This window comes from Lissotriton helveticus, chromosome 8 (genome assembly GCF_964261635.1).
Source record: "Lissotriton helveticus chromosome 8, aLisHel1.1, whole genome shotgun sequence".
NCBI lineage: Eukaryota > Metazoa > Chordata > Amphibia > Caudata > Salamandridae > Lissotriton > Lissotriton helveticus.
The window spans coordinates 1,645,457,161-1,645,469,285 of NC_136069.1; the positions used below are offsets into that span (position 1 = coordinate 1,645,457,161).

The window sequence follows — 12,125 nt, forward strand, 5'->3', positions numbered from 1 at the left end:
AAGCTGGACCAGAGAGGACAGAACTTTTATGGACTAAGCACAGAGACTCTCTACCACAAAAGAACAAAGGAAAAGGCTGTATAAATATTGAGCCCAGAACTAAAATATTTACATCTCCTTTGGAGTCGAAAAACTTGCAAAGAAGAAGAGCTGGAGAAGCTTTGAGGAGGAACAACCACTTTGCTGTGTTGGCCTACAGTGGCTGTGTCTGTCTTAGGCATAGAAAGGTGTGGTCTGAACTTTCTGCAACTTCTTTGTTTGAGTTTCTCCAAGGGCTTGAGGTAGAGATTGCCCCCCTGTTCAAGAAGTCTCAGAAACTGCAAAGACTTCACCTTCCTCTGGGTACTCCCTCCAGCACGCGTGTCTCAGTTGACACAGAGGGAAACCAAAACCTGACGCCGTCACCAAGACTGATGGTGGTTCCGTGACCTGAAGACACTGCACAGGGCACCGCCACACTTCGCGCTGCAACCCTGGTCTCGACGACACAGGCTTGCACCGAAACCTGTGGGCACCGCACTCTGCACCGCTTCACTTCACTGAGCCACCATGGTCTCACTGATGATGCCGTTGCCAGCTGATAATGCTGCTGTGGTCTTTACCATGGTCTAAGGGCACCGCTCGTAAGCTACACGAAGTACCGCCCCCCATCCCACATTGCAGCCGCAGCACTCCGACACCAGTCCGATCGACCACCAATCTTCGACAGCTGCGGCAGCTTGCACCATGACCGTCAGCAGGGCCATGAGCACAGCCCCTCTTTGAATAGCCACCCTGGTCTTACCAACGCCGCTGGACCACTGCCACCGAGCCTCTGCCTGTACTGTGACCTGGTGGCACTGCACACAGTACCGCTCTGCTTCACACCGCAGCCTCTACAACTGCCGCCGCTGGCCCACAGAGCTGCAGTCAGCCAGAACAAAAGGTACTGTTTCCAAGTCTTCTGAGACCAAAGCCAGTCCGCATCGACGCTCTCGGCTGCAACTGTCGGATTTGGTTAGTTTCAGCAGCGCAAAAGCAGCGAACGGAGCTACTGATCTAATGGAACTGTATTTTTAATGTTATCCCTGCAAAGTGCATATTTTGATTATTGTATGTTGGGTTTTTATCATTTTGGTCTTGTTTTACACAGATAAACATTGGATATTTTCCTAAACTGGTGTGGTGTCTTTTTGTAGTGTTTTCACTGTATTACTGTATGTTATGCGCAAATGCTTTAGACACTGCCTCTGAGATAAGCCAGCCTGCTTGTGCCATGCTACCGGAGGGGTGAGCAGGGGTTAGTTCAGTAGTGTATCCCCTTCATCCTGACTAGGAAGAAGGGTCCCTACTTGGACAAAGTAACAACCTGCTAAATAGAGACCCCCATTTCTAACAGTCACCCTCTGCCAGGCTGAACCAAACTGTCTTATTGAGGTGTGAAGTGACCTGCTAGAGAGACAAACAATTTCCTGTGGGTGGAGAGTTGGAGCTGCAAAAGGCAGGATGGAGGGGTGGGGAATAACCAGACTGGAATTAAAAGGTAGAATTAAACTTTAGGACATCATAGGCTCACACGCAGAAATCTGCGGCTAGAAGGGGACTGTTGGAGAATTTTTGCCTCTTAAGTGTGTTGGCTTAGCCAGATCTAACCCTCCAGGAGAAAGTTTGTCCATTGTGGATTTAAGTAGAATAGTGCTTTCAGGGACAATAACATGCTACACTGCCTGAAACAACATGAGAAAAATGAATGCCCTGCTGGAACCGTTATCTGCACTCAACGGACTGCTCCTGCTGTACAATCTGGTACTACAGCCCTAACGGCTCTGCCTGACTTCACAATGATTAAGGAGTGGACTCCCTGAAAGCTACAGGATAACAGATCCCACCTGCATCATCTGCAACAAGAAGTCTTCACCCTGGAGTGCTCCCAGTGGACTTGCAAGGATTTGGCCAAGTACATTGTGGGAAATTGTAGTCTCTACATCCCAAGGACCATCTCAGAGCTTCTCGACCCTTATATTGTTGTTTTGTACACGTTGAACTTACAAGAGAAACTTCAGTTGGAAGTTCCAGAAGTTTGGAGAAATTTGGAGCAACTTTTTGAAAAATCTCCATAAAGTTACAGACCCGATGTTGAGTGTCAAGCAGACTACATTGAACCGCAACCCTGCCTTGATATCAAGTTTGTCCTGCTTAAAGTTCCAGAGCTCAAGACATCCAGGAGTTGACCGAGGGCTCGCATGGAACAAAGTGGATGAAGTTTACATTAATCCAGCCTGAAGAGGAGCCTCGCTCAATGTCAAGAGAAAATGCTTCAGAAACGTTTCTAAACCCGAAGGTAAAATTTTGACCAAGGCTCACCCCATAGTATTTCTAATAGGGGTGTGTGGCAAATTCCGTTCCGCTCACGGAACTTGCGAAATTTGGACCAGAGAGGACAGAACTTTTATGGACTAAGCACAGAGACTCTCTACCACAAAAGAACAAAGGAAAAGGCTGTATAAATATTGAGCCCAGAACTAAAATATTTACATCTCCTTTGGAGTCGAAAAAATTGCAAAGAAGAAGAGCTGGAGAAGCTTTGAGGAGGAACAACCACTTTGCTGTGTTGGCCTACAGTGGCTGTGTCTGTCTTAGGCATAGAAAGGTGTGGTCTGAACTTTCTGCAACTTCTTTGTTTGAGTTTCTCCAAGGGCTTGAGGTAGAGATTGCCCCCCTGTTCAAGAAGTCTCAGGAACTGCAAAGACTTCACCTTCCTCTGGGCACTCCCTCCAGCACGCGTGTCTCAGTTGACACAGAGGGAAACCAAAACCTGACGCCGTCACCAAGACTGATGGTGGTTCCGTGACCTGAAGACACTGCACAGGGCACCGCCACACTTTGCGCTGCAACCCTGGTCTCGACGACACAGGCTTGCACCGAAACCTGTGGGCACCGCACTCTGCACCGCTTCACTTCACTGAGCCACCATGGTCTCACTGATGATGCCGTTGCCAGCTGATAATGCTGCTGTGGTCTTTACCATGGTCTAAGGGCACCGCTCGTAAGCTACACGAAGTACCGCCCCCCATCCCACATTGCAGCCGCAGCACTCCGACACCAGTCCGATCGACCACCAATCTTCGACAGCTGCGGCAGCTTGCACCATGACCGTCAGCAGGGCCATGAGCACAGCCCCTCTTTGAATAGCCACCCTGGTCTTACCAACGCCGCTGGACCACTGCCACCGAGACTCTGCCTGTACTGTGACCTGGTGGCACTGCACACAGTACCGCTCTGCTTCACACCGCAGCCTCTACAACTGCCGCCGCTGGCCCACAGAGCTGCAGTCAGCCAGAACAAAAGGTACTGTTTCCAAGTCTTCTGAGACCAAAGCCAGTCAGCATCGACGCTCTCGGCTGCAACTGTCGGATTTGGTTAGTTTCAGCAGCGCAAAAGCAGCGAACGGAGCTACTGATCTAATGGAACTGTATTTTTAATGTTATCCCTGCAAAGTGCATATTTTGATTATTGTATGTTGGGTTTTTATCATTTTGGTCTTGTTTTACACAGATAAACATTGGATATTTTCCTAAACTGGTGTGGTGTCTTTTTGTAGTGTTTTCACTGTATTACTGTATGTTATGCGCAAATGCTTTAGACACTGCCTCTGAGATAAGCCAGCCTGCTTGTGCCATGCTACCGGAGGGCTGAGCAGGGGTTAGTTCAGTAGTGTATCCCCTTCATCCTGACTAGGAAGAAGGGTCCCTACTTGGACAAAGTAACAACCTGCTAAATAGAGACCCCCATTTCTAACAGTCACCCTCTGCCAGGCTGAACCAAACTGTCTTATTGAGGTGTGAAGTGACCTGCTAGAGAGACAAACAATTTCCTGTGGGTGGAGAACTGGAGCTGCAAAAGGCAGGATGGAGGGGTGGGGAATAACCAGACTGGAATTAAAAGGTAGAATTAAACTTTAGGACATCATAGGCTCACACGCAGAAATCTGCGGCTAGAAGGGGACTGTTGGAGAATTTTTGCCTCTTAAGTGTGTTGGCTTAGCCAGATCTAACCCTCCAGGAGAAAGTTTGTCCATTGTGGATTTAAGTAGAATAGTGCTTTCAGGGACAATAACATGCTACACTGCCTGAAACAACATGAGAAAAATGAATGCCCTGCTGGAACCGTTATCTGCACTCAACGGACTGCTCCTGCTGTACAATCTGGTACTACAGCCCTAACGGCTCTGCCTGACTTCACAATGATTAAGGAGTGGACTCCCTGAAAGCTACAGGATAACAGATCCCACCTGCATCATCTGCAACAAGAAGTCTTCACCCTGGAGTGCTCCCAGTGGACTTGCAAGGATTTGGCCAAGTACATTGTGGGAAATTGTAGTCTCTACATCCCAAGGACCATCTCAGAGCTTCTCGACCCTTATATTGTTGTTTTGTACACGTTGAACTTACAAGAGAAACTTCAGTTGGAAGTTCCAGAAGTTTGGAGAAATTTGGAGCAACTTTTTGAAAAATCTCCATAAAGTTACAGACCCGATGTTGAGTGTCAAGCAGACTACATTGAACCGCAACCCTGCCTTGATATCAAGTTTGTCCTGCTTAAAGTTCCAGAGCTCAAGACATCCAGGAGTTGACCGAGGGCTCGCATGGAACAAAGTGGATGAAGTTTACATTAATCCAGCCTGAAGAGGAGCCTCGCTCAATGTCAAGAGAAAATGCTTCAGAAACGTTTCTAAACCCGAAGGTAAAATTTTGACCAAGGCTCACCCCATAGTATTTCTGATAGGGGTGTGTGGCAAATTCCGTTCCGCTCACGGAACTTGCGAAATTTCGGCATTTTCGCGTTAGTGCTGAACACAAAAATGTCAACATTTCCCCTATCTGCGGCAGAACGGAATTGTATTGCACGAAACGGTGGCATCTTCGTGGATAAATATATGCAGGGCAGGATTCATTCTGGCACAATGCTCCCGTTACAAAAATTAAACCTCAACAGGAAGCACTTGCAGATATAAATAAAGCAGGTGCCCGAGTTGAAGGTCAAATGAAGTAACTCATTAATCAGCCCAAAAAAATTGTGAGCTTTGTCGAGGCTGTGCAGGTGTGCTTTCTCTCCATATCTACCATCGAAAATTAGCTGTGATGCTTGATGGAGGCCTTTGCATCCTTGACTTTCAAGAGTGCCATCCCCGTGCAGTTCCTGTGACCAGGAGCTTCTTTCTCCTCATCTGCTGCTCTGATCGGTCTCTGACCTTTCATAAACACAAGAGGCATGTGAACTTGCGTAGAAGCCCCGCCCATTTGGCCCCACCCCACACACTAGCGCTGTGCACCGTCTTCCCGCACTTTACCCACTATGATGTACAGTTCACTCAAGGGACCCCGGCGCCTTTCGGCGCGATGGCAAAGTTACACACACATGGTCACTGGAGACAACTCTTCTGGCCCTTTACGCAGCTGTAGTGTAGGAAAAGCACTACATTTACCCAACAAGATAGCCCTTACTGATTAGCCAGTAGAAAGTACTCCAGTTGAGTAGAGGTATCGCACAAAACAGTGGCATCTTCTTGGATAAATATGAATGGCAGGATTCTTTCTCTGTGGTTAGCAGGAGGGCCCCCTGGTGTGGCCATAAGCTCCATAGCGGGTATATCTCTGGTACATTCACAGCACCTGTCACCAACTGGTCCGAATACCACAGTTTCCTTCCTGGTGCCCCTCGCCACAGGCTCTGATCTCTGCCCTACCTTGGTACTCACCACCCAGCGTTACTCAGGCTTCGTAAAAGTGAGGAGATGTGCCTCACGAAGCAAAGCTGCCACTTAGGAACAGGGAAACCAGGTTGGAGTCATGTGAACTCGCAAAGAAGCCCCGCCCCCGAAATCTCAGCGAGCACACGAAATTCCGCATGTTCGCAGAATTATTTTTGCAGTTTCGCAGAATTTTGCAAAAGGCAATTTCGCAAATTCCGCCCACCCCTAGTTTCTGACCAGGGTTCCATCGCAGTCAACCTCAAACTTTGACTTCGTCCTGGTCAGGCACAATCAGATATCCCAAGCTGGCACTTTTTTTATTAAGCACTAGAAAGTGTTTATTCTTTGAAAAGTCGTACCTCTGCTTGCCTACTTAGGGTTTTTGTTGACTTGGTGTCTATCATAAAAAAATACCCTATTTTTTTTATTGGATTTGGATTTTTATGGTGTGTTATATCATACTTATTTAATGTATTGGTGTTTTTATATACTTTTATATGCCTCTTTCCTAAATTAAGCCTGTCTGCTCGCTGTCTGCTATGAGGGGTTGAGCAAGGAAATAATTTATTGGGACCTTGGCTGATACTTTTATTGTTATTGTATCCTTATTAGTACTGGTAAGTCCCTACTTATCCCTACTCATATTATGGTAAAGTACAGAGTATTACGGAAGTATCAAAGTGTCGTCTGCACATGATGGAGCACAGTTACAGCTTTTATTGTTTCTTCTTTAGTCTGAGGTGATCTACCCTGGGCGTCTAAGAGGAGAGATAAAGGTTAATTCTGGATGGGTCCAAGTGGAGGCATAAGCAGGAGGCAGATGTGAAAGAATGTATGGGTAATACAGCCTATCATCGTCATATGAAAATTCAGGGTGGGCTTCCATGAACCACACACACACACACTGCTGTATGTGGTGTGTTCCCACAACAACAGATGTACCTCAGCAAACTTTCAACACAATTGTAAAGCAGCAGTGAGGCCATAAACTATTACTCTTCAGACAGCTCGCCCTTGAATGATGCTAGCAGTGGGCAGATCACCAAAGCCAGAATTGAGGAACATTTCTCCATATCCATTGATTATTGTTCTATTGAGTAGCATCTTACTGATAATGCATCACCTGATGACGTCTGCCCCTTAGCACTTGCATACAATGGCTGTTTCAAGGAATATGTTACATGTGCTGATAAATGCAGTATAAGAATGAGAATACATTTCCAGCCACAAAATAATTGTTTTTCTCTTTCAGAATGATTAGAGGTAAGGATACCATGAGGTTTAAGGCAGGTTCAGGACAAACTATTTTAATGTAAAAATCCTTGTGTGGGTGTGAGGGCTTTGATTGTATTTCAAAATATTGAGGACCGAAAGAAATACTTACACACAAATCTACTACAAAATATCAAGACTACGATACTGTTGGGGTAAGCATACATATGGAAGAATAGATTTACTATTCTAACTCCACAAGTACTTGCCTTCATAATATCTTAGAATGTATATGCAGGTAGGTTTAGAAAACTAAATATATGATCTCACATGCTTGCTTTAATGTGTTTATATATGCTGTACCTCTCTAGACTTAAAGACATCCTGTGCTGGAATTGATTCTGTGTTTTTTATTCTATAGGTATTACTTTATGGAACAATGAAACACTTCAGATGGACGTGGGCACCAAGCCTCAACCCAAGACTGAATTCCAGATCATCACATCTGACAGCCTTGAAAAAAAAGCCTCCTCTCTCGGCGTTTCAGCATCATTAAAGGCCAGCTTTCTTGGTGGACTGGTTGAAGTAAATGGATCTGCCTCCTATTTAAATGACAAGAAGGTGTCAAAGAAACAGGCGCGGGTGTCGCTCCAGTATTCAACCACTACTTTATTTGAACATCTGACTATGAAACATTTAGGACCACAAAATGTCTCTTATCCTGACGTTTTTGACCAAGGCACAGCAACACATGTTGTAACTGCAGTACTGTATGGGGCGCAGGCTTTCTTTGTTTTTGACTCTGACTATTCATCATCAGAAAGCATCCAAGATATACAGGGTAACCTCCAAATGATGATAAAAAAGATACCACTTATTGCTATCGAGGGGGAGGGCTCTCTCACGATGAGTGATAAAGAGATTGAGAATGCTGAAAAATTTAGCTGTAAATTCTATGGGGACTTTTCTATTGATAGCAATCCTACTACTTATCAAGAGGCCATAAAAATCTACTCCACCCTTCCAAAATTGCTTGGCGAGAAGGGAGAAAAGGCAGTGCCAGTGAAGGTCTGGTTATATCCACTCAAACAAATGGATTCCAAAGCTGCTCAGGTTGTACGTGATATTAGCATCCAACTAGTATTTGATGTCCAGGCTGTCTTGGAGAAAATGTCTGAGATTAACATGCAGAGCAATGACCTGCTGAAGCACCCAGCTGCAACAGCGTTTCCAGAGATCAGAAGTAAAGTCCAGCAATTCCAGGAGCTCTGCATGCAGTATACCCTGACCTTCCAGAAGCAGCTGGCAGAGACCTTACCATCCATCCGTGGGGGTGGGAAGGAGGAATGTGCCTTGGTGGACATTCTAAGGAGCCAAAGACAATCGCCATTCAACTTTCAGTCTCTGTCAGAGTTTCTAGATGACAAACTCCAAGAGATGGATTTTGTGAATTCCTATCTTAGTCTCCTTAAGGACGTGAGAGTTATATCCACTGAGAGTGAACTTAACCTCATAATTCTTAATCCCAATACAGAGTATGTGATGTCATTTACATTCACTTCATTGAAGGATGGAGAACCATTCTTATCAGATTTGAAAGACTGGCTCCAGGCAGACTTCCTCAAGAAGACGCATGCTTCAGAAGCACAGAGTAATGTCTACCAGAAAGAGAAAACAAAACAGTGGGTCAGTCAGTCAAATATTTCCAAAACTACAAGGAAATATGTCAAGGCATTCCAAGAATTTTTCATTCTTAATAAGTCTAAGAAGGACACTCAGTTCATTGTGTCATCAGTTTCAGATCAAAGTAATCCTGGGGCTTTCCTTTACCTGTATGAGGCAGGAGATCTTTTGAGTACAAAGTTTGAGCCTCCCTCCAAACCCAACCCACCTCTTATAAATAGAATAACACACAATAGTGTAGAACTCACTCTCAGGCCATCAGAGTTTGGGCAGGAAGGCATAGAGATGTATAAGATAGAGTATCGATCTACAAATGAGGAGCACTGGACTGACATAAGAACAGAGCGAAAAATCGAGGCATTCACCATAAATGGTCTCAAAGCTAATTCTGAATATGAATTCCGCTACTATTCAGAGTGCAAACCTGGGCTCAGTGCTGTTAGTGATATCAAGAGAGCTGCAAAGACTCTACCAACTAGTCCACCAGGTACACCAGCAAGCATAGCCATCTACCCCGACGCCATAACTCTCAGATGGAAGGTCCCATCTGTCATCGCAGATGGAGTCACTATCACTGACTATGAGATAGAATACAGAGAAAAGGGAGGTGAGGGGACACAAGAGAAGAAAGCGTGGTGGTTAAAAGAAAGGGTGGGACAGAAGTTTGAGACTTTTACCATTCACGGTCTTGATCCAAGCACATCATACCTATTCCGAGTCTATGCTATCTGCAAGGGCGTGGGGGTTAGTGCCCCAAGTGAAAATGTTATCATTACATCAGGCGAGAAACAAGGGCCTCGAATTGCACAAACTATACTGAAAAAAAGCACTCAAGTGACAAAGGACGAGCCCTCCATCTACCTGGTGCCAACTGTCCTTAGCCCAGATAGAGCTTACAGAAAGTACACAATGGGGAAGCTAAATATTCAACAAACTCATAAAGTTATTATGGTCTTGGGAGCCACTGGATCTGGTAAAACCACACTCGTTAATGGCATGATCAACTTCATTCTGGGAGTAGAATGGAAAGACAACTTCCGATTCAAGCTGATAAACGAAGTTGTGGATAAAAGTCAGGCCCACAGTCAGACTTCTGTGGTTACTGCCTATGAAATCAATTTTCAGGAAGGATTCCGCATTCCATATTCGCTGACCATTATAGACACCCCCGGATTTGGAGACACTCGAGGCATAGAACAAGACAAAAAGATTACACAAAATATCCGAGAATTCTTCTCTAAACCAGGATGTCTTGATCATATCGATGCTGTGTGTTGCGTGGTGCAGGCCTCTGCCGCGCGTTTGACACATGCACAAAAATATGTGTTCGATTCTGTGCTCTCCATTTTTGGGAAGGACATAGAAGACAATATCCAGGTTCTGGTCACTTTTGCTGATGGGCAGACTCCTCCTGTTCTCGATGCCATCAAGGCGTCGGATGTTCCCTGTCCAAAAGATCCTCAGGGCACCCCCGTTCACTTTAAGTTCAACAATTCAGCTTTATTTGCCAGTAATGTGGGGAGGGAGGAGGCGAATGCTTTTAATTTCAATGAAATGTTCTGGAAGATGGGACTCATGAGCATGCAGACATTTTTTACGTCACTGAACAGTCTTCAGTCAAAGAGCCTACGTTTAACCAAGGAGGTCCTCAAGGAGCGCAGCCAACTGGAAGTTTCTGTGCAGGGCCTGCAGCCGCAAATCAAAGCCGGGCTGATAAAGCTCGAAGCGATAAGGAAAACCCAGCAGGCTCTGGAGCAGCACCAGGATGAGATGAAGGCCAATAAAGACTTTGAGTATGAGGTGGAAACCACCAAACAGATTAAAATTGATATTACTGGCCTCATCACAAATTGTAGCATGTGCCATTTCACTTGTCACTTTCCCTGTGGCATTTCTGATGATCGTGAGAAAGCTGGGTGTTCTGCAATGTGTGACGGATATTGTACTGTTTGTCCAGGAAAGTGCATATGGAACATTCACTACAATAATAAGTATAAATTTGAGTACAAGACGGTAAAAGAGAAAAAAACCTATGCAGATCTCAAAGCTAAATATGAGAATGCATCTGGTGGGGTGATGACAGCAGAGAAGATATTTGACGAGCTTCTTCTTGAATATGCTGCGGTGGAAAATACTGTGGTCAACCTCATTGAGAAATCATCGTCAAGCCTGAGACGCCTCCAAGAAATTGCATTAAAGCCCAACCCATTCTCAACTCCAGAATACATCGATCTGATGATCCAGGCGGAGGAGCGGGAGCTGAAGGCAGGGTACAAAGAACGGATCAAATCTCTGAATGTGGTCCGGGAGCAGGCTCTCCTGATCCAGAAGATTGCTAATAACGAGGGACTGCTGCCTGAAGAAAGTAAAAAGTACAAATCGATGCAGAAAAGCAAGTCTAAGCTACAGAGTGTAGTAGAAACGGTAAAATCTTTTTTTTCAGGCAGCAGTGAATAGATATTATCAAGGCGTGGCCCTGGCAGTGCCAACCATTGGGCCATGGCTATTAATCTCAAATGTTGTGCTAGTAAGAAAAGGCTTTATTGTATTTTGCGGTCACTGTTTGTAGAAGTTGTTCCTCTGCACACACCCTCCTACGATGCACAATCACGTGGACTGGGGAGAAATAGATCTTTAACTCTTGACTTGCGTGCTTGCTTGTGAGTGAAGGAATAAAGGTTCACACGTGTACTGATTTTAGAGCCTTGTTTTGTGGGTCCACCAAGATTTTTAAATCCCATAAGGTTTTTTTACTCACAGTTATCAAATCTATTAACCAAAATATCTACTGAATGAGGGCAGGAAAGTACAGAGAGTGGTGAACAAGAGGCCTGATTATACACCTTCGTCTCCAGGTGAAACCACCTTCATCGCTCTGTCTTGCCCTTGATTATACACCTTCCTCATTAATTATGCTTCTATATTAATTTTCGACTTTGTGTGTTTTGTTCTACTCGTAGTATAGCTAAAAGAATTTGGGGCAGGTGCTTAATACCTCTCATCTACATAATAAAACTATGAATAAATTAGTATAATTTATAATAAGACAACATAGTTCCACATCGCGATATTTTAAGAAACTCTAGGGAGGGGGGATTGGAGTAAATTGAGTGGCATGCCAGGCTCATCTCTGAAAAGCTAGACGGGCTGGAGCAGAGTCTCTCGATTGTGTCTGGCTGACATGCTTCTTTGACTTACTCAGTTTCGATATGCTGTTGGCCAGCCTGCCTTTGCTTCACAGGGGAATTTACAAAGATAACAAAAGTAAACATTGGCCACAGAGTACACATATTGGATGAAACCTTGTATGTGCAATTATGAACTCTCCTGCCTGAAAGTATCACTAATGCAAATGAATAAGAGAATCATCAATAAAAAATTTCACATAAATTGAGACATCATGTGAAAAAGGGCATTATGTATTGTACAACAGTAGATGTCATCAACACAGCTGTAATGCAGCTGTGGTACCCAAAGGACATGGTAGGCGAAAGCAGAG

At 44.9% G+C, this 12,125-nt stretch overlaps 1 protein-coding gene across 1 annotated transcript in view; it reads left to right on the forward strand.

Moving 5' to 3' along the window:
* Positions 1-11,162, forward strand: part of LOC144773588 (uncharacterized) — a 48,389-nt gene extending 37,227 nt beyond the window's left edge. The window contains exon 2 of the mRNA XM_078658713.1: positions 7,365-11,162. Within this exon, the coding sequence (XP_078514839.1) occupies positions 7,365-11,083 (3,719 nt within the window). The 3' untranslated portion in view covers positions 11,084-11,162. The remainder of the gene's footprint in view (positions 1-7,364) is intronic.
* The last annotated feature ends 963 nt before the right edge of the window (positions 11,163-12,125 follow it).